We start from the raw sequence: 23,732 nt of genomic DNA on the forward strand, positions 1-23,732 counted from the left end.
TTTGATGATTTTTAGCACAAAAATGGCCGCCATTCGGCCATCTTGAATCAGATCGTGAAACAAATTGACGTGCATATGTATAATATCATGTATGATGTATGTGTGAAGTTTGATTGTGATTGGTCCAGGCATTTCTAAGTTACAGGTCCAGACGCACGCACATACGCACGCACGCACGCACGCACGAACAGACACACAGAGGTCAAAACATAAGTCCTCGTTTTCGGACTGCGTCCGAACGGGGACTAAAAATGGCCACCAGTCATTTTGAATCCAATCTGAAAAACAAAATGACATGCATCAGGGACCCATAATGTCCAATGCATATACCAAGTTTGAACAAAATCCATCTGTAAACAGCGGAGATCCGCTTTTGGAATGCCAGTGATGCTTGATTTTCAGCAGATCTTGAATCAGATCGAGAAAAAAATTATGTGCATATGTATAATATTATGTATGATGAATGTCTGAAGTTTGAATGTAATCAGTCCAGGCATGTCTAAGAAATAGGTCGGGACGACACATGAATGCATAAATGAATAATTTATGAGACTGTAGAGTCACATGATTATCCAAAGACACAATGCCATGGCAGATTCAACATTTCACATGTATTGTGTTATTCTTAGATAATAATTTACCTTTGCTAGAAATTAACAGTGCACACACTCTAAACAGTGAGTGTGCTAAGTCTTCTTCAGATCCAGCATTACATGCCTTCTGTAGCTGTTTGATTAAAATCACTGCCAAGTTCAAAGGCATGTCTGAGTTCTCATAAATGGCTTTCATCCCAGTTACCTGTGAAATGAACAACTTGCTGTCAACTCAAAATCTGGCTATTTGGAAAGTCTGAACAAAAACTCTGAGGTAACTATTTTATGATTTACAAACCCCAGTTGTATGCATCTTGACCAATATTCAATTTAAAAGTATTTTACAATTATTGTAAGATAAAAACTATGATTATTAGAAATTTGTATAGGAATAAATATTTATTTATACACTCCTAAATAGGGAGTTTCCAAAGTTCAGATTATTCCTGTACCAAAAATGTCTTAGAAGTTGATAAAACGTCTTTTATTTTCAATATACATTAAAAGTAAAGTTGCAATTCATAAATTGCCATAGCGCTGGGAATCTGGGTTTCTACAACTCTTCACCATTTCAATTCATTTAGATTTTGCTAAAATAAATTATGTCACTTTTGCCACCATTTATGGCTAAGACTATTTTCAAACCATGAATTATTCTGCCAAAAATGGCCATCATGGTTACCCACAAAAATGTAAATAAAACATCAGGAAAAATATAATAAATGTTATGGTACAGTATCACATTTTTTCTCAAATCTTAGTGATTTTTTCATTTCTCTTCATTTGCGAAGTTGCTAAATAAGTTTGAAATTTGTTGTGAAAAACAATGAAGTATTATAAAGTGACTCAAACTTTTTTTATCTTTAGCTAAAGCCTAGGGCAAAAGGTTCAAAGTTATCTGAGTGATTTAGTTTGCATAGGTACATGTACGTGACTAATGCTATTCGATGAATGGTGGGAAATATAATTTGCAGCAAGTCTTGATTGGATGTTTGTGGTGATTGTTTAGACTTTTAATATAATTCCTGAAAAAGACACGATTTGCTGAACATATACATAATTTAGAAAAAAAACGCTCATAATTCTCACGAAAATTGGTAAATATATTTTGCAATTGACACATATTCATAAGTTTAAATAAGTCCAACACACCAACAACACTTATCATCATAACTTTTACATCTCAAAAGAAAAAACAAAGTGGTGAAAGGAATTAAAGAATTCAAGAACTTACTTCGCCAGTGTATCTACTTCTTAGACTCACGACAGATACAAAACTAGATGAATTGTTCTTTACGCAGCCTGGCCTTTTATCTAGAGAAGAACCCTAACAAATGAAACAACAGTATTAGTGATTACAGCCCAACTTGTCTGTCACATGAACCATTAGCATAACAACCCTTACAAAATGATGCTTGAGGGCGCAGCAGGATACCAGTTGTGATAATTTCACATCATAAGCATAGATTTTACAAATTCATTTAAAAGGTTTATCATATAAAACATTAAAATTGCTACGACAGGGGCAGTCTACCAATTTAAACAACAGCGATTTAAAGTAAAACACAGGTTTACAAAACAAGCAGTCTGTCGGCTGAGTTAGCTCCGCTGTTAGCAATGCACATTTCAATTAAATAACTGAAGATATCATTAGAAAATGAACAATATGTATAGTATCAAAGCAATGGGACTTGCTGTTTTCAACAAGAATTTGAAAAAATACCTTTTTACCAAAAATGACAAAAATATTCATCAAAATTAGAGAATCAAAAATATCATCACGAAATGAACAAATCTGAGAGCGGTAATATATGATATCAAAGCAATCAGACTTGCATTTACAACAAGAAGTCAAAAATATAAATTTTTACCAAAAATGACAAAAATGTTCATCAAAATTAGAAAATTGAAGATATCAACATGAAATTAACAAATTTGAGAGAAGACCATTTGTAGTACCTATAAGTATAATATTAAAGCAATGTGACTTGTGGTTTTTAACAGGAAGTCCAAAATATTCACCAAAATTATAGAATTGAAGATATCATCATGAAATGAACAAATCCAAAAGAGGTCTACCCAAAGTACATACACACCAAGTATCTATTATTCAGGCTTGTAGTTTTCAAGAAGAAGTTGAAAAAATAAAAAAATTGACACGGACGATGATGGACGCCAACGGACAATCACTCATATGATAAGCCCCGCTCAACCAAGTCGACAGCGGAGCTAAAAAGTTCCACAAGGACATTAAAAATTTCTAGCGCTAAAAGACACTAGAATAACTACTAATACTCACACTAACTGATTTATTATATCCTGCAAATTGAAGAGCGCTTTCTGTAGCCAAAGCCAGACCACTATGTTGAAAAGAACCATCGCTGGAATTCTCTCGTTCAACTAAATATTGCTGTAAGTGTGATCTAGTAGGATTAGGGGCCCATTTTACTGCCTCTTGTAGAATACCACTACATCGAGCTGAAAAATCACGGACTATAGTCTGAAAATAAAACATAATTACTCACTGATTCTTGTAAATGTGTGGAATCTGATATATGAAATGATTTATTCACAAATTGTTGATAAGGTCGGATTTCCAGCACTGTATGATGGGGAAAATAGAATTCCAACTGTATATGGAGAAACAGAATCTGGAAATCCAGACAAGTATGGAAAAAAAAATCCTGGAAATCCAGGCAGTTATGGCTACTAAATAAAATATGGCCTAGTTTGTCTCGCCACATACCGGTTGATGAGGTTGGATTTCCAAGACTGTATGACTAAAAAAACTTGGAATTCTGACTGTATATGGTAAAAAGATTGGGCCAGTACAAAATAGTTATTACTGAAATTAGATAAGGATGGTGGCACGAATGAGCTCATCAATACCGTGAATCAGGACTAGTTTGGATTTACATTATAAAATATAAAATTTTGAACTTTAAAAAATAGTAAATTAGCATATGATAGTTATATTTGGAAATCCTACTCTGTATGGTGGCACAAAAAAACTCATCAACACCATAAGTAGGAACTATAGTTTTGGATTTCCATCACTGTATGGTGAATGGTGATTTGGAAATAAAACTTTGTATGACTTAAACACCCTTGGAAATTATACCCTGTAAGAAGTAAACACACAAGCTCATCAACAGGGGGGGGGGGGGAATGGAATGGCCCATTACATAACATGGGTACCATCCACCAATCAGGATACTTCATTTAATACATGGAGTATGTGTGTGTGTAAAATGACATAACTCTTCACCTTCATGTATATTAATGAGTGCCCAAAAATAGTCACTATGTTTAGGTAGTCTTAACATTAAGGTGGTCACTGACATAGCTTTCACTGTATGTCCTTATGCAGCTTACATTATAGTAGAGATATTAACATTATCACTTCTCAAATAAAACCTCAGCTGTCACCTACTCGCACATAAATGCTAATAATTGACATGACTCAATTAATATTATATGACACACAGTCATACATGTTAAACTGACCTCTCTAGCCTCCATAGTATCCATAACAGTCACTGTGAACTGAGTATTAGGTACTTGTACAACTGTAGCTTCCTGTGTTGGTTCATCTTCCAAAGACTTTGACAAGAGCTGTAGTATGTCCAGCATTGTAGTTACAACTCTTCCATTCCACAGTAAATGAGGAAATCTATGATATATAAAACAGGAAAATATTACCATGTAATGAATAGATATTATTTTGAAGCCATAATATTATTTGCAAATGGATGTTAACCATTAACCTGTTCACTACCAGAATCAAGTTTGACGCTCAACCTGCTAACTGCCAGAGTCAACATTGATCCTTAAGCTCTTCACTGCCAGAGTCAACTTTGACCCTTAAGCTCTTCACTGCCAGAGTCAACTTTGACCCTTAACCTGTTCACTGCCAGAGTCAACTTTGACCCTTAACCTGTTCACTGCCAGAGTCAACTTTGACCCTTAAGCTCTTCACTGCCAGAGTCAACTTTGACCCTTAAGCTCTTCACTGCCAGAGTCAACTTTGACCCTTAAGCTCTTCACTGCCAGAGTCAACTTTGACCCTTAAGCTCTTCACTGCCAGAGTCAACTTTGACCCTTAAGCTCTTCACTGCCAGAGTCAACTTTGACCCTTAAGCTCTTCACTGCCAGAGTCAACTTTGACCCTTAAGCTCTTCACTGCCAGAGTCAACTTTGACCCTTAAGCTCTTCACTGCCAGAGTCAACTTTGACCCTTAAGCTCTTCACTGCCAGAGTCAACTTTGACCCTTAAGCTCTTCACTGCCAGAGTCAACTTTGACCCTTAAGCTATTCACTGCCAGAGTTAACTTTGACCCTTAAGCTCTTCACTGCCAGAGTCAACTTTGACCCTTAAGCTCTTCACTACCAGAGTCAACTTTGACCCTTAAGCTCTGCCAGAGTCAACTTTGACCCTTAACCTGTTCACTGCCAGAGTCAACTTTGACCCTTAAGCTATTCACTGCCAGAGTCAACTTTGACCCTTAAGCTATTCACTGCCAGAGTCAACTTTGACCCTTAAGCTATTCACTGCCAGAGTCAACTTTGACCCTTAAGCTCTGCACTGCCAGAGTCAACTTTGACCCTTAACCTGTTCACTGCCAGAGTCAACTTTGACCCTTAACCAGTTCACTGCCGGTCAACTTTGACCCTTAACCTGTTCACTGCCTGAGTCAACTTTGATCCTTAACCTGTTTACTGCCTGAGTCAACTTTGACCCTTAACATGTTTACTGCCTGAGTCAACTTTGACCCTTAACCTGTTCACTGCCAGAGTCAACTTTGACCCTTAACCTCTTCACTGCCAGAGTCAACTTTGACATTTAACCAGTTCACTGATCTAAATCTATATTATGTTTAGTACTGTGTTTGGTTCAAAACAAACATTTAAATTACAAACGTATTAAAAAATGAATCTGAACTTACTTGTCAACTAATCCAGATAAATATCTGTCAGCAACTTTTCTTATTCTTCTCAAAACATGATTAAATTTGACAAGCAGGAATTGTGCATGGGTTTCCAGTTCTCGGTCTCTCACTTCAGTTCTTGGCTGAAATAAAATATTACAGTTATTCTGCATGTATATAAATACATGAAGAATTTGCTTTACAAGTTAACATGGTGATATTACTGTATTAGTTAATACACTGGACAATGTTTCTAACTTACCCTTTTTTCCATCAAGTTCAGGAACATTTTAAAAACTTGATCTGAGATCGCAGACAAACACTGCCACATACCAGCTTTGTCCTTCTGGATAGCCTTGTCCTCAAGATACCGAAACATTATGTGAAAGTCATCAGCAAGATTCTGTACACGTAACGTTTCCATACGAAACACAGACAGAAGGTATGTACACTGCGCAAAGCTAAGTTTGTTGACCAGTGGAATAACTTCAGGTGGATGCTCCAAGAGACTGAGAATAGTTTGACGTAGTTCATTCAACTCTGCCTGTTAACAAGTGACAGTGATAGATTTTAACAACAAAATTAAGATTTGTTTTAGATATAACAAAGTCTGTCAACACATTACAGAGCCATGCTATATATGAGATATTAACCAGATTTTTTAAGGTAGAAAATGTAATTATGAAATTAAGTCTGAGTGTTATTCAGCACAACTTCATTATGTATTTATTAAAGATGTTATAATGTATTTGGTTTACTTATACTGTAAAGTCTGACTTTCGACGCTACAGAATCATTTCCAAATGCAGGGTTAGGTTTAACTCGTCTATGCTATAGTTTTATTTCATAATGTTTTACTCACCGGTGCTACGGTATCATTTCGTAATGCCGAGTTATACTGTAACTCTGATCTGAGATGTTCTCCACCAGCTAACGTAAGTAACGGAGACTTGGTTGCTATGACACGTACTCCATCATACCATTCTCTCGGCCACAAACCTGTCAAAAATTCACAAACGTGTACAAATTATTTCTCAATTAAAACCAAAATTCTAACAAGAGAAATTCATGCAGTACTACAAAAGGTTCAAGAATGCCACTACCAAACTTTCTCCACTAGAAGACCATTCTTAAAACCAAACTACAATACAGTATATATTACCGTACTAAGACTACTGTATATACATGTATAAGGGTATCTATTGTGATTGAGTGTTGCTACATATGGTGCACGTGAAATATGGTATGTTATCATCTGAATATGATGACTTTCAGTCTACACTGATTATATCTATGTAAGGCTCATACTTAATTACTTAAATTACTTAACACTATCAGTTTTCTTGGCAAAGTATTTTGTGATAGGTATCAAAAGTTGTCTTTTGAGGTGAAAAGGTCAAATCCATCATTGCTTCAAAGACAATGATAACCAGAATAAGAAATATTATATAATTATGTATTTTATAATCATAGTAAACCCTTACTTGTATATAATTTTACAATATTTTTTCTCAGGTTGACGAGTGAATACCACCAGAGTTTTTGCATGATTCCGAGCCACAAGTGAAACGTAATCATAATTCTCTGCTGATGCCAACTGTGTTGTCAATCGCGGGGTTATATATTTATCATATGCAAATCTGCATAATCGAAAAAGTGAAACAACAAAGTGTTGAAAGTATTGCTGAATTAACATAGGAAATCATTTCTCATATTGTAATTTCGCCAACGCCATGGTGTTCTATTTCACGCAAAGGCCTTGTGTGGCAATATTTGCTCCAATTCATTAGAATTATTTTTTAATTTCAATCTATTTTTTGGAGGATTGAATAATATTTTTGGAAATGAGAACACATTAGATTGCCAAAATATATCATTTTTACCATTCGCAGTTATCGGGCTGTATATAAACAAAGTTTGGCAGTATTTGAAATCAAACTATGAGATTTTCAATCTGTCTTGTATTACATCACTATGGAGATATGTGTGTTATACATAAGCAGCTATTCCTACCATAAGCCACTCTCATTCACCAACACAAAATACATGTTAGAAATGTTTGAGTGATGCATTTTGGGTAAATGACAACCACAAATAATAATGGGTAAAAAAAACTAGTCAGTGTACATACAGTGAAAAAATTAGTTAAATTTGATGTACTGGGTTGGTTTCCATGCAGTTTAGACAATCAGTTAATCAGGCTTTCTCAGTGTCAACAAGAAATATCTGTCACCTTGGATTTTAAATGCATTCTGGATTTTTCTAGAGCAGTAAGAAGCAAGGAAGCTACAAGGACGCAGTGAAATAAAAGCATATATAGCATGACTGCGTGGTTCACTTTTTCAAACATGGTCTGTATGTAAGCAATGCCCTCCCTTAGAGATTATATCACAGGATGCACTGCAAATCCAAGATGGCGGAAAGATTAGTACCAGGAGAAGTGATATTCCTTATAAGGACATTTACTAAAGAAACAAACCCTGAATGTTAAAGCTATAAAGTCATCAATTAATAATTCATGCTTAAAATAGTATGAAGGTAAAACAAAACAAGACACGACATGCACTGTTAGTAACTGTAGGAAACCACTTAAATAGAATACCTTGCTGTTTTCGCAACACTTCATGCGGGCACGACAAATATCATCAAAAAAAGGGATAAAATATGAATATATTAGATGAATATTATTACATTTTTGAATTGGTAGGATAAAGATGAAGTCTTTCTTCAATGTTCAATTCAAAGTGGGAGACATAACAACAACTGTTTATTTTATGTAAATAATTTTAAAAAGAAGATTGCAAATAAAATAAACAATCAGAGAAATTACTGAAGTTAGGAGGTCTTGTACATGCAGTGTCTGCATTATAAACTGAAACTTAAGTAGCATAGATACACACATGTCAAGTAAATAGCTTAAAACATTGGGATAAACATTTGCAGGCATGAACTAAACTATGTTTTGTTTTTCAATCAATCAGTAGGCACATTTACTAGTAGGATAGGCAGTAGGAGAAGAGCTGAAGACTGTAGCCAAAAACATGGCTTAAAAATATTTGAATGGAATGAGCATGTAGACTACAACAGAACTCAGTAGTAAAGTTAGAATAGAATGAAATGGAATGGAATGGAATGGAATGGAATGGAATGGAATGGAATGGAATGGAATGGAATGGAATGGAATGGAATGGAATGGAATGGAATGGAATGGAATGGAATAGAATAGAATAGAATAGAATAGAATAGAATAGAATAGAATAGAATATTGAATAAATAAAATATTACCAGCAGAAATTTTGCCTACAGATAACGAATAAATGGAACAATGAATAAACTGTCATTTTGATAATATGAATATATAAATATTTCCTAACAGTGTTGTTGGAAGTAAGGAGACAGAAAGTAGATAGCGTCAACAGTCTCATTCGATGGGATTTTATATCACTATAAGGAAAATTAATATCACTATGCGTATCCATAGTAAACAATGGATTCCATAGTTTTAAAATAATAATAGAGTTGCATTTTGTGAGCATTTTTAAAGCTATATCGGGGTCTTGGTACTATTTTGTTAAACATTTGATTGTCTGAATCTGTGTAGATTGTGAGAAAACAAAGCAAATCTTTGTGAATAGACGTATTCTGGACTGATATTTAAAAGTGTTAAAATGAAATTCACACACAGTTAAATGGGAAACCAAAACGATCACAAGCATTTAAATACACTGAAAAACATTTGCCATAATTCATACAAATACAGGCTTTCATATATGTGACATAATAATCCTAAAACTTCAAGACTCCCAAGTGTGCAACTTTATGAATGCTAGGACAATGAAAAAATCATAATTTTATGGTAAAGAATGGCAGCTCAAATCAATGATGTTTGTAATACATATTTATTTTTTATGCAAGAGAGTAAAGTTAATTACAAATTCTTTCACTGGTAACTAGAGTTCTGAGGGACACAAGTGATTTTCTTCCTGCAATTGCTTGCAAATACATGTTTAATGGTCCACTCCTTCCCATCCCATTAATAAATGTCCCTAACTGTTGTTGAACTTACCTGATTCCTCAACTGCAAACCCCATGACAACACAGTACAACCAGAAATCACGAAATAATTTATGTAAACGAGGTTTGGGATTACTGATTGGTGGAAGTCTTTTCACAAGCTGAGGAATGAGACAATACAACATTATCATTTTTTTGTAAATGCATTATCACTTCAACAAAACATCTAATTTAACTAAGAAAATGTGAAATGTAGATATTCACATATAACAATATGTTAAATATTATAACTTGGCCTAAAAAAATAAGTACACCTAAATTACCAGCATTCCTTACCAGTACCAAAACTGGGATAAGTATACATGTATCTAAATTACCAGCATTACTTAATAATGCCAAAACTGGGATAAGTACATCTAAATGACCAGCATTCCTTACCAATGCCAAATCTGGGATAAGTACACCAAAATTACCAGCACATTACTTACCAATGCCAAAACTGGGATAGGTACATCTAAATTACCAGCATTACTTACTAATGTCAAAACTGGGATAAGTACACCTAAATTACCAGCATTCCATACCAATGCCAAAACTGGAATAAGTACACCTAAATTAACAGCATTCCTTACCAGTGCCAAAATTAAGTACACCTAAATTACCAGCATTACTTACCAATGCAAAAACTGGGATAAGTACACCTAAATTACCAGCATTACTTACCAATGCCAAAACTGGGATAAGTACACCTAAATTACCAGCATTACTTACCAATGCCAAAACTGGGATGAGTACACCTAAATTACCAGCACTACTTGATGCCTTCATAGTTGTTGACTTCTCACTGGCTCTTTTACCCTCTAAGCCCAACTGTACAAACAACTCCAGCAGTCTCACAAGCAGTTCATGTTGTTCAATTTCGCCCTCTAGATTTGCAGCGATGTTTGCTAGGGCATTGATAACAGCTAATGAACAGTGCCTGACATAGAAAAAATGCATGATTTGACATATGAAATACATTTGTACCATTTCATATTTAACTTGCATATTTAGAGGTCACACATGTATATGTAGATCATGAACAGATTACATTCTCTCTGCAAAGTTTACTGCACGTTTATAACCAAGTTTTTATTAAAAGTTTCACAATTATACAATTATACACCACCAAACTTAGATTTACATTTAGTAAGTACTGTATGTGCACAGCTACAATTCTCAATATTCCATTGTATCAGCTATGCATAGATTTCTTGATCCAGAAGTCTTATAAAAGATTGTGTTGAGTGCCAACACTATCTAACAATCGGGTTGGGATATGTGGTTAATGGGACATTGCTCTCCAGTCATTGGAGAAATTGAATTAAGAAGAATTAACACAATATTTCCATATTTCTTTCTGCCTTAAGTCTTACAGTGAAGGAACCAATCATCCCGCAGTAATGTCAAAACTGTAATGAGGATGCCTGGGTTGTTTAACATGTGGCACTTAAGACAGGATATGGGATAATAGTTTGTATATCTCCATCCTATTTTGGAGGCCAGTTTCCCAAACACACAATGTTGACATGGACAGAATATCCTAGGTTATAATAAGTGAACTGTTGGCTGACGGGGATCACATCAACAATCTCACAGATGCAAGAAGACCTCAATCACTGTACCAGATCAAGGCTAAATATTATAGCATATATATATTATGTGATTCATACGGTGAGATTATACCTGTATCCATGTGTTCTGTCATCAGTGCCACCACGGGAATAAGTTGCAGATCCAGCCTGGACGCTAATCTGGATGAACATGTTCATAACATCCTGATAAATGGACGACTAGAAAAGATCAGACAAAGTCCAATGATATACAATAACCATTCTCAATTTTGACACAGGATTTTGAATAAATGTAAGAGAATCTAATAGGACTGTTTTGCGAGATTCCACGTACGTGTGAAATGGAACGTAAAAAAATGGTCAGAACGACATATTGGTGTCAACACCTCACATGATTTTCAACAAATGCGAGAGTATTACAAAGACTTACGGAGCCGCTGATTATCATACAGCCTAGCATATCAACAATTAGTACGTCTAATGGTGATGGCGGATGACAAAAACGATGTTGAAATATTTGAAAGATGCTCTCCATTGTTTTTGGTGTGTTTCTCAACGTCACAGCAACATGGCCCAGAGTCAAGATTGTATTGATAGATATTAAAGAAGACTCCCTTCAAGACAACAACAAATATTGGTATTAAACGAGTGATACAGTTAATCCTGAGTTTTTGGGACGAACTTGCCAAAATACTGCCAACACGATGAAATTTGTGTATATCAGGAAAACAAAAATTGTTTAGACTCCGAAATGGTTACGAAATACTGAATTAACCAACACTACCAGAACTCACTATACAGTACACAGATAAAGCTGAAATCTCACCTTTCACTTGTTTCTGCTGTATACAATCGATTTGACACTGATGCTAAAAATGCCTGCACGCAATCTGAACTCTCATGTAACCCAGCTTTTAATGATCTGTTAAATGCAACAAAAAATATTTAAACAACCAATCAGAAATATACATACTAGGTCATGTGACCCAAAACAACCAATGAGCTGTATATATGTATAAGAAAGATTAGTATACGAACCTACAGAGGTTGTGTATTGCAGAGTCTCGTAGTTTTTCAAATGGTGACTGATCAGCGCATGAGCGACTTGAAAACATGGCTGACTGCCCAGCAACAGTGACCTTGAGACCAGAGGCACTCAAATTGTGTTGTTTGTGGAGTTTTAACAAAACAGGTGATGGGTTCACCAGGAAATCTTCCAGTGCATGAATGCTCATGTGGGACATAATTGGAAACTTCTCAGCTACTGTACCAAGACCCTGAAACAAAGTAAATTAAGTCAGCAAATTTGTGATAATTGTAGATATAACACCCAAAAAGGGATTACAGGAATTGAACTGCATCAATCTGATTAAAATCTGATGTAGTGTATGGCCGTGACCAGCTTTAATTATTTTGGCTATAAACTTATTTTAATTTTATTTTTTATTATATTTGTTATTAATGCCCTTTTATTTTATTATTTTACTTTGATTTTGTGATTTTTTTTTAATTCCGCCCTACCCTACCGCCCTGACCTGATGCCTATGTAACGAGATTTCAACGAGACCCACTATCGACGATTTTAGTCAACTAATCACAGACCTCCTTCTATAGCGCACATGATGACGTCACCGGGCAGAGTCAGGTAGCAAACAGACTCAAATAAAATGGCGGATTTACCCACGTTAGCAACCGAGAATAACACGGCTTTTCGGTAAGTTTATCATTGTCAAATGCAACGAAAGTCATTTTTATGTTAATATTGTGGCTCGAATGGTTCGACTTTAGATCGTTATTTTGCATAGTTATTCTGGGAGTGACGATTTTGTTTCCATCGGTTCGACCGAACACCAGTGTCTTTTTCCAGTCGCCTGCCCTGGAGACAGGTGATGTTTTGTTGACGATCGGGCCAAAATCGTCTATGGTATTGAAGCCGTAGCTGTAAATATTCATCAAATTGTATCAAAATTTTGTACATTATACAATAACTCGTTATTATAGTAATTGAGCTGATTTGGACTGGAATAAAATATTTTTTTATTTGGAACACATCGCAATTGATCAGGAAATATTTTTTTGCTCCAATTTTCTGCGTCGATGCCGTGGGCCGGTGACCGTTATACAATTTAAAATCAGTTTGCATTGTTTTCTATAGTTGTTTACAGTGTTCTAATCATTACGATTTACTTATTTTTTTTGCTTCCATTCTAGATAATTATGCTCAGTGATGTAAAATTGAAGCGATGACTGAATGAACGAACCTTGGCTGGCGAAGATGTATCTGGAAGTGTACACATTTGTTGGAAGTGAAAAAAATATTCAATGTAATCACAAAAATTGTAAAATGCTGTGGAATTTCTTTTGCAAATAAAAATATACTAGCAATTTTCTATTAATGGTTTATTCAAGTGGGCAAAATATAATGTACAGAAAGACTGCCCGTATACACTGAAAAGTACTAAGCACCCGACAGCTTGTATAAAAGGGGGGCTGTGATTGGCTGTTACTTACGCGAGATTTGAACGGGACTTACATAGGCGCCGGATCAGATGTAGGTATGGCGGAATTAAAAAAAAATCACAAAATCAAAATCAAAGTAAAATAATAACATAGTTGAACTCTGGTGACCTTGCCCTATGTTATACATGTATAATATAATTCCCTTTATCATAGTTTGTTTCAATATAAATATGCATTGTCATAATTAATTTTGAATACAAACAACTTTTGAGGTTGAACCAACAGTGGGGAATCAGTCTACCAAATGTCCTTTAAAGATGTAAATATCTTACAAAAACATTGATGACTTATTTGTTTAATTATTTTAAGGGACATATTTTCCAGCTTTATTCAAAGTAATTCAGATATTTTAGTATAAAAACAAATGCCTCATCACAAAAAAAAAAGTGCTGCATTTAGACGTCAATAGATTCATAAAACATGCAAGATAACAGAAAATCTTAGCTGGGTACAGGTATCTGTCAAAAATTAATGATTCACTGAGACAAATATGAACTGCCTTATTGTGTGACTACTGTATTATATGAAAAGAAAAAAAAACACCCTTTATGAACAGCTATCATGTTGCAAGCTCTGCTTTGTATGCAAATCAACTTAAATAGTTAGTTGGTGTCCAGTGGAGGGAGAAGTCAACAGTACTGTTGCCTCCTGAGAATCTACATCTTCAAACACTGCAATCTTTGAAGTGCGTTTTTAAACCAGTATTATAAAAACTCTATCATTCTGTTCTAATAGCTGAAACATATTTCTGTGAGTTTTCATTTGTCGAATGAACTGTTTGTCAAATACAGAATACATATATTTTAGAACAATTTTTTTTTTTAAATGTGGATGAAATGTTTTGCTTTTTATGTATTTTTTATGTATTGTTTTTGATTTGATAACTTTGAACTAAACAGATTTGGCACCCAGTTCATAGGAGTGCTTATATTGATTTTCTGACATCTTGTTTTCTGTAAAGATTTTATTGGTAGGTTTGCAAATGTGTATCAGACTGTGCAATCTCTCCATGAGTTGGTTTTGAAACCCAGTATGGGATTCTGAGATACATTACCAAGGATATTATTACAAGATAAATCATTTGCTTCATTGAACACATACAACAATGCATATTTCCACTGAGATCAGTGACCTTTGATGTGTATCACCAGTGATCACTCAAGTAGAAACAGTCAAAATATTTTATCAGATTTTCTCAATTTTTGCATGATATTTTCATACAGGACATCTGTTGTTCAACTCAGGGAAGACTTTATACTGATGAATAAAGTGACCAAGTTTGGTGAAGTTTGGAATAGAATTAGTGAAGTTATTATGCACACAATAACAATTATTAATGACGACGACGGCGACAACAACACCGGACAAAATTTTTCCCTTAATATACCTTTCCCTTCCATCTTTGATGGTACGGGCAAGGTAAAAATAAAAGGGCATTAATAACAAAAGTAATACAAAATAAAATTAAAATAAGTTTATAGCTAAAATAATTAAAGCCCATACACTACATCAGATTTTAATCAGATTGGAACTGCATCAAAGCCCAGGAAGTTTTTCTTGGTGCCCATCAAAATACTAGTATACAGATTTTCTCTACACTACATTTTTATTTCTATATGCCAATGTATTGTTATCAAATTTAGCTCTGAAGTTCATGTCCTGGGATTATAAACAAAAAAATATTTCATTACATCGAATAAGGTTACAAAGTTTAATGTACTAATTTCCATGGAAACAGTTTATTTTACCTCTAAACAACACATCATTAGAGGCATGTGTGCTAAAACTTGTTTTGTTCCCATACTGGAATTCAACTTTTCAGTCAATCTACCTATTAACCCATCAGCACCTGGAAAAAAATAGATGTACATTGCATTATATGTCATTGATTATGATAACCCATGATGCATACATGTACATGTAGGTCTGGCTGAATTATAAAGTTTAGCAACCATAAATGTTGACACAAGAACTCACTAAATATACATATGGGTTTAATTTGTTCAAAAATACAAAGAGTATTTGAACAGACTGAAAATATTAAAAGGTAAAAAATTGTGATCAAAGAAGTCTGAAAAATACACTCTAAAGAAGAGTTTTTTTAATGTGTACCAGAGCTATGTTATAATGTATTCTGAAGCAAGAAAAAGTTTAAAACAATTTGTACCAAATACAGTCAACATCAGAAACCTGGTGACATTATAAACATTTCATAAATAAAATTAATCAATCCAGAAATTGTATGGCAACATCATCACAAGTCCTTAATATTTATTAGTTAATATATTAATATTAATTATTTAGTTCAACATCATTCAATCAGTAAGTGCTTTTATTTTGGAAAAGGTGAGTGATCGCAATTTTTATGTCACTTAAGGTAGAGATGCAGTTTACCTGACAGGTATTTTAATTAGTTAATTAGGAAACCAAGATGACCTCCCTTGTCCACAAAACTATACATTTTCAGAAGGCTTATTGTATGAATTTAAAAATATTGTTAGTATTTTTTTTCTATGGACACTGTAGTTTGAAATATGCACAAAAATGTGCTTTTTTGGTCAAAAGTGATTAAAAAAAAATTAGCTTCTAAACCGTGCTTCTGTTTCCTGTCAAAATTGGTTTATGGGTACATCTGTTTACTATGAAGAAAGTGCCGTCTTGAAAACTGTCTACCAGTTGTCAATTTTGCAGGGCAGCAGCTCAAATTTCACTATTTCAAGTTGATGCATAAATTAACACCCAGGCTAGTTGTCTGTACAATTGTTGTAACACTGTTCAACCAAAAGCAATGCCCCAACGGCATTTTGAAGATAAACACATTGTCAATCATTTGTAAAAATTTCAAAACAAAAGGTCAAAGCGTCTAGGAGCTATTTTTTTTTTAAAGTTCTGGGATGTGCCCTAAAAAGAAGCTGCTGAGACAATTGCTAATTTGCATGACAATTCACTCAGTAAGAAGTTTGCTAATGCTCATAATTAAAATGGCTGTAACAGTTCTAAATTTAAATGTATTATCGTTTTGTTAAAAGTTAAATATAGTGCATAATATGGAGATCCCGTCATTTCTTTTTTTCACCATGTTTCTTTTTTATTATTTATGTACAGCCTAGCTAAATCTTTCTAAGCATTCAAAAAAGAGAATGTTTTCACCTGTTATCTATATTTTAAAATTGTTTTTTGAGTACGTTCCATTATTCACAATTCTACAAAATTTAACAGTCTATAGCCAAGACTGTTTGGATAATAAAAAGCAAAAAAAAAAAATTCACTCCCGAGTGCCCACGAACCTGCATCTCTACCTTGAAGGGGAACCGCTCAATCCCATGGATTGCACCACATGCTCATGGGTAATTAACTCCGCCTCTGTCCACTAAGTAAATGAATGCTTATTATGCTCGCTCACTCAAACTGTGATTGACAGGCATTTTGCACACATTAGCCACCATTTTAAACTCGTGATTTTTACTTGTCGCGGCATGTTTCGACTGAAAACAACATCTTTTATATATCAAAAGCCCAACCAGACGAGTGTAATCAGTAGCGTACATATTCATGCCCCGTAGAAATGTATTTGGAATCATAGCTTGATCTGTAAACATGGTAAATGGCACATTTCCCGGAGCTCCCATCACAATGTGAGCGGCTTGGTTCGGATTAACATACTAATTGCGGTGGCCATCTTATCCCTATTTACAGTATCGGTTCCCCTTTAAAGGCAAGTGCGAACATTTATGGGTGTGGACAATGTTGAATATTTGATTTTGGATGAAATTTACAAGTTTTTACAAGCCGTGCACTATAACACATCTGATAGTTACAACTCTAACATCAAGCATTATATAAAGTACCAATGTACTGTTTCGTTTTAATGGTTAAAGTACTGTTCAGTTACTGCACTGACCTGTCTCTTCCTTCACTGCCCAAACTAATAAATCCACACAGGCAGCATTAGCATTAACTGCCAGCGAAAATGTATTTAGTGTCTTTCTGCTCTGACTCATAGTATCCTGACTTCTGTTCTGTAGTTCTGTCTGCCCAGATAAAAACAGATCTCTAATGAAGGACTGCACATCTACTGTGAAGCTAGTGGGTAAATCTGATGATAAACGAAAGACTCATTAGTATATGCAGCCAAGGGGAGTAGTCAGAAGAGGACTAGAAGCATAGGAAGATAGTCAAAAGAGACTAGAAGCATGAGGAGGTAGTCAAAAAGAGACTAGAAACATGGGAGGTAGTCAAAAAGAGACTAAAACCATGGGGAGGCAGTAAGAAGAAGAATGATTAAAGCCGCAAGCAGCGTGAGGGGGCCAAGCGGACAAGATTCTGTTTCATAATTAATGAGGTCAGACACATAATAGATAATCAGGTAGTTTGAATGATCAGTAACATGAGGACGAAATGCAGTGAATTGGTTCCATGTATTTACCTGGTTTGGTTATCGAAATATGGTTTTAAGAATATATAATGAGCCATGTGCTTATGCATATTAATGAGGTTACATGATCATATATCATGGTAATCTCTTATGTCAGGTACATCTTTCGTTTAATGCCTTCATTATGGCACTTGTTGCATGTCCCATTCTGCAACAGCGTTAAAGTTAAGCATATTAACGATCATGCATGACCATATATTTAGCCAAATCAGTCCAATACAACACATGTAATTGCAAAAGTACCATTTATGCAAAATCCAAGATGGCAGCCAAACCACGTGACTGATTAAAATTATATTTTTTCTTGCAACAAACTATGACCAAACATCTTATAAACAGCATATCCAATTTTACCTATAATCCATGATGGTGGCCAAGCCATGTGACTGATCTGAAATATTTTTTAACATTCTGAAAGAGTTCCATATAGAAATGCAAAGCAGCAAATGAGAAGATAATCGCATAAATGTGGCACGACTAAAAAAACAACTTCCTGTTTAGAAGAAAACCAAAATGGCGGCCAAACCATGTGACTAATCGTAACAAATTTTGCAAACTGAAATGTGCTTCATATATAGATGATGAAATACCATATGTGGGAGAATTTTGCTTAGTGGTTCTAAAGAAGAAGATTTAAATGTGTTTTTTGTCGTTTTTAGGAGAAAAAAGATGGCGTGACCGGTAAAGTTGTTATTGCTTACATGTATATCTGTTACATATGAGTTGTACTATATGCCATAAAAAAATCTGACTGCCCTCAGAAAGTGGTCAAATAACCACTTCCGGTTTAATTTCAATTCAATATGGCTGCCGAACCAATTGACCAATCAGAATTCTGAAAGTTAGGTGCACCAGAAACACTTACCTTCTTGATGATGAAGAAGATAGCGCAAGAGTGTTACCATGGCAACATTGATTGTTTCACTAAAACTATGATAAATGAAAGTTCTGTCAGCATTCCTTTCTCCGAGTTGATCCAACAGTGCATTGTCTAAAAACTTCAACACTTCTTTGTTCATTACTTTCTGAGCCTGGAGAGGTATACAAAAGTTTAAATTAATAATTGATTTTGCATATTTTAGTAAATAATTTGAAATGCATCACATATATAATCAAAACACAACCTGAGAAAAATATGAAATTTTAGCAAATTTGCCTTAATGCTGTACTTAGTTAACAGGATCTTAATTTTGCTAAGGATCAACAATGACACTGATATCTAATTGGTTTACTGAAAAGATAAATCTTGAATACAATGTAGCTAAAATAGGTACATCTCCAATACAAGGTAGCTAAAATAGGTACATCTCCAATACAAGATAGCTAAAATAGCTACATCTCTAATACAAAGTAGCTAAAATAGGTACATCTCCAATACAAGATAGCTAAAATAGGTACATCTCCAATACAAGGTAGCTAAAATAGGTACATCTCCAATACAAGATAGCTAAAATAGGTACATCTCCAATACAAGATAGCTAAAATAGCTACATCTCCAATACAAGATAGCTAAAATAGGTACATCTCCAATACAAGGTAGCTAAAATAGCTACATCTCCAATACAAGATAGCTAAAATAGCTACATCTCTAATACAAAGTAGCTAAAATAGCTACATCTCCAATACAAGATAGCTAAAATAGGTACATCTCCAATACAAGGTAGCTAAAATAGGTACATCTCCAATACAAGATAGCTAAAATAGGTACATCTCCAATACAAGATAGCTAAAATAGGTACATCTCCAATACAAGATAGCTAAAATAGCTACATCTCCAATACAAGATAGCTAAAATAGGTACATCTCCAATACAAGGTAGCTAAAATAGCTACATCTCCAATACAAGATAGCTAAAATAGGTACATCTCCAATACAAGGTAGCTAAAATAGCTACATCTCCAATACAAGATAGCTAAAATAGGTACATCTCCAATACAAGATAGCTAAAATAGCTACATCTCCAATACAAGATAGCTAAAATAGGTACATCTCCAATACAAGGTAGCTAAAATAGCTACATCTCCAATACAAGATAGCTAAAATAGCTACATCTCCAATACAAGATAGCTAAAATAGGTACATCTCCAATACAAGATAGCTAAAATAGCTACATCTCCAATACAAGATAGCTAAAATAGGTACATCTCCAATACAAGGTAGCTAAAATAGCTACATCTCCAATACAAGATAGCTAAAATAGGTACATCTCCAATACAAGGTAGCTAAAATAGCTACATCTCCAATACAAGATAGCTAAAATAGGTACATCTCCAATACAAGATAGCTAAAATAGCTACATCTCCAATACAAGATAGCTAAAATAGGTACATCTCCAATACAAGGTAGCTAAAATAGCTACATCTCCAATACAAGATAGCTAAAATAGCTACATCTCCAATACAAGATAGCTAAAATAGCTACATCTCCAATACAAGATAGCTAAAATAGCTACATCTCCAATACAAGGTAGCTAAAATAGCTACATCTCCAATACAAGATAGCTAAAATAGGTACATCTCCAATACAAGGTAGCTAAAATAGCTACATCTCCAATACAAGATAGCTAAAATAGGTACATCTCCAATACAAGGTAGCTAAAATAGGTACATCTCCAATACAAGGTAGCTAAAATAGCTACATCTCCAATACAAGGTAGCTAAAATAGGTACATCTCCAATACAAGATAGTTACAGTACTGTACATGTAAAATAACATGCTAGGTAAAAAATAAATGTTAATGCTAAACTAAAATACCTGATATTAAATCAATTCAGAATTCTTGATAATTAGCAGAGTGAAAGGTTCCACCAAATGAATGACAAAGAGAAAATAAAGATTGTACCTTAACTTGTTTCCATGGAAACAATAACTATGTGAACTCTCTCAACATACTCTGACAACCATTTTGAATTGAAAATTGGTCAATATGCATACAATCAAAGTTCATCATTCAAGAAATAGTTCAGACAAGACATGTATAATTGTTTTTTTCGGACTGACCAGACAAAGGGTTTAGTTTGGTCAGTTTTAAAAAAATCCTGCAACAAAATTGTGTTAGTCATGTCCCTGCCAGGAACTGCTGAACTCACCATCTGTAACACAATCTGCAACTGTTGAATGTTAAATTTTATTGGTGGCCTTTTTTCTTCTTCAGATAAAACTACAGGTTTGAGCCGTGGAAAACTGGAGCCAACTGTTGTGAACATGTGTACAATTGGATCAAATCCGTAACTTTTAAGTCTATGTTTTTGTTTTTCACATTCAGTATCCTGTGGCGTGACTTGTCGAGTGGGTGAGTACTTGTCTTCTGAGGTAAGAGACGTTGGTGACACTGACCCATCAGGAGGGTTAATGTTTTTAAAAGTCTGTGACATAGAGCGTGAGATAATCGGTCGAAAAGTACTGAATGTTCGTTGTGACCGTGTCAAGATGACTTTTTCATCTCCTGTATTTTCATTTGTTGATGGAACTGGTGTGGTGAATAACTGGCAAAGAAGTGGTGTTTCATCACTGCTGGAACGGCCAAGTGCCCTTGCCATTCCAATAAGCACTGGCACTATATCTCTGCACAGGTCATCTAGAGGAAACAAAACGATAATTCAAACCATAGATAATACAAGGCATTCTAAATGTACAACCCATGCTGGATAATGATTGCAACATTACAGGGGTCTGTAATACATTTTGAATAATGTAAATAAAAAGAAAGGAAAAAGAATAATAATAACTTGGCTATATTTTCTTGCTGACTACAAGAGAATAGAATAGAATAGAATGAATGATTTTGTTTAATGCAGATTGTTATAAACAAAAGTTTATATAGCAGAAATAAAATTATTTTTTTTAAATTTGTCAGGATTAAGATGTAATAAAAATGAACTTACGTCTTGTAATCTCGCCAGCACTTGGGCTCTGACATACAGTGCATAGTTCTTGAAATACTTCAAGCTGGCTTTGAAGAATCTGAAAACAAAGAGGACAAAAATTAGCATTTTATAATAATAGAAATAACTACATTATCAACAATGTGTCATCTAAAAAGCGGTACCAGTACTTCACTGTTAACAGAATATTCATTGAGTCACTGAAACATAAATCTAAGGAACAATGTCCTTGTAAGCTTACTGTTTATTTAGATAAAAAAAAAAACATGCTATGTTTTGTTAATTAAGTATGACTAGATATTGTATTATAAAAACATCAATATTCTCACCAGATTTAAAAAATTACCGGATTCGGCTGATACCCCGCCCTGGGCGATCTTACGGAAGATTCAATTTTTTTTTTGAAAAATGTGGACCAAAAGATCGCCCGGGCGATGTTTTGGCAGTTATTACGAAGACCATATTGTCTGGAAAAATAACCCTGCGTTGATAAAAAATAGTCTCAGAAAATGTTTAGAAAAAATAATGTTTTGCGTTGACCAAATATAATCATGCAAAGTATAAATTCAAAGTGTTTTAATACATTGGTGAGAGGTCGCATTTTACGTGAACAAAAACATGCACCAAGAAGGAAAAGCAAGCCAAAGTCGAAACAGGGTGCATCATAGACATGACACAACACATGCTGCGACAACTGAGTGATCAGCGACATCATTTTGGGACGCAATTAAAGTACTTCTTTGCGAAACTTGCTGCGCGGCGATGCTGACATCAAGTGTGTGTTGACCGATGTTTGACCCCAAGTCACGCACTGAACTGGCGCGTTACCTTAGCATCCTTTTTCTTTCATGGTCCGCGCGTCGATCTAGTAAAATTGTTATTATATCCGACGGTACTGTAATTACGCAACTTGTATGCAACTCTGTACTGGCTTTGAATATATCAACGTCGTTTACTTAGTGCACTGCTTTTCTAATTACGCAAATTTGTTTACAATATTGTACCGGTTCTGAATATTTCAACTTTGTAATATATTGCTTTCATGATAATTACGCAAATCCAAGTTATTTTTTACTACTGTTAGGGCGCTGACCCGGGGTATTGGGTCTGTAAATATTTCAATATTACCGACTTGATAATGTGTTGCATTCGTAATAATTACGCAAACATAAACATGGGCGCATAAAAATCATTAAAAGGGATAGTAGTCAGGTATCTATGGAAAGTCGACAGAGAAAATATTTTAAATACTTGTGATTCATCGATGTTCCAATGGTGAATTATTTTATTCGAATTGAAGTGAACATGTAATATAAATCATACTATGCATCAAGTTAAATTTTACTATAATATAATAAACTCTGGACAGCGCACTTAATTCGATCGCAATATTCATGTACATTTAGTCTGAACTCTAATAACCCCGCGTTTGAATTATGTGCGGCATTGGGTAATGACCTCCCGAGTTCACGCACTGATATTTAAATTCGGGCTATCCAGCTTGACGCAAATCAATATAGTTACTTGTCATTTGTTAAAAAAATCTTTCAACTCTCACAAACGCATGAACGCAAAGAGTTAACTGGGGGTTAACTGAAAGGGAACGTCTTTTTTGGAAAAAAAAACACGTCAATACAAGATTATGTGTGCAAAGTTAGATTTATAGAACGTACATGACCGCTTAACTCTGTGTTTTTTTAATAATCATGTCACATGTGAAACGCAGGAGACATTTTAGTTCGCCC

General features: G+C 34.6%; 1 protein-coding gene across 1 annotated transcript in view; it reads right to left on the bottom strand.

The window, feature by feature from the left end:
• Positions 1-23,732, bottom strand: part of LOC100369572 (phosphatidylinositol 4-kinase alpha-like) — a 68,080-nt gene that overhangs the window by 29,921 nt on the left and 14,427 nt on the right. The window contains exons 5-22 of the mRNA XM_085491663.1: positions 21,988-22,066; positions 21,193-21,680; positions 18,969-19,134; positions 17,570-17,764; positions 15,417-15,517; positions 12,187-12,425; positions 11,975-12,070; positions 11,579-11,762; positions 11,261-11,367; positions 10,307-10,514; positions 9,588-9,696; positions 6,384-6,520; positions 5,784-6,065; positions 5,540-5,664; positions 4,101-4,266; positions 2,893-3,093; positions 1,828-1,920; positions 642-798 (exon numbers count right to left, since the gene is read on the bottom strand). Coding sequence (XP_085347789.1) covers positions 642-798; positions 1,828-1,920; positions 2,893-3,093; positions 4,101-4,266; positions 5,540-5,664; positions 5,784-6,065; positions 6,384-6,520; positions 9,588-9,696; positions 10,307-10,514; positions 11,261-11,367; positions 11,579-11,762; positions 11,975-12,070; positions 12,187-12,425; positions 15,417-15,517; positions 17,570-17,764; positions 18,969-19,134; positions 21,193-21,680; positions 21,988-22,066 — 3,133 coding nt within the window. The remainder of the gene's footprint in view (positions 1-641; positions 799-1,827; positions 1,921-2,892; positions 3,094-4,100; positions 4,267-5,539; positions 5,665-5,783; positions 6,066-6,383; positions 6,521-9,587; positions 9,697-10,306; positions 10,515-11,260; positions 11,368-11,578; positions 11,763-11,974; positions 12,071-12,186; positions 12,426-15,416; positions 15,518-17,569; positions 17,765-18,968; positions 19,135-21,192; positions 21,681-21,987; positions 22,067-23,732) is intronic.

This window comes from Saccoglossus kowalevskii, chromosome 16 (genome assembly GCF_978046115.1).
Source record: "Saccoglossus kowalevskii chromosome 16, keSacKowa6.1, whole genome shotgun sequence".
Taxonomy (NCBI): Eukaryota; Metazoa; Hemichordata; class Enteropneusta; family Harrimaniidae; genus Saccoglossus; species Saccoglossus kowalevskii.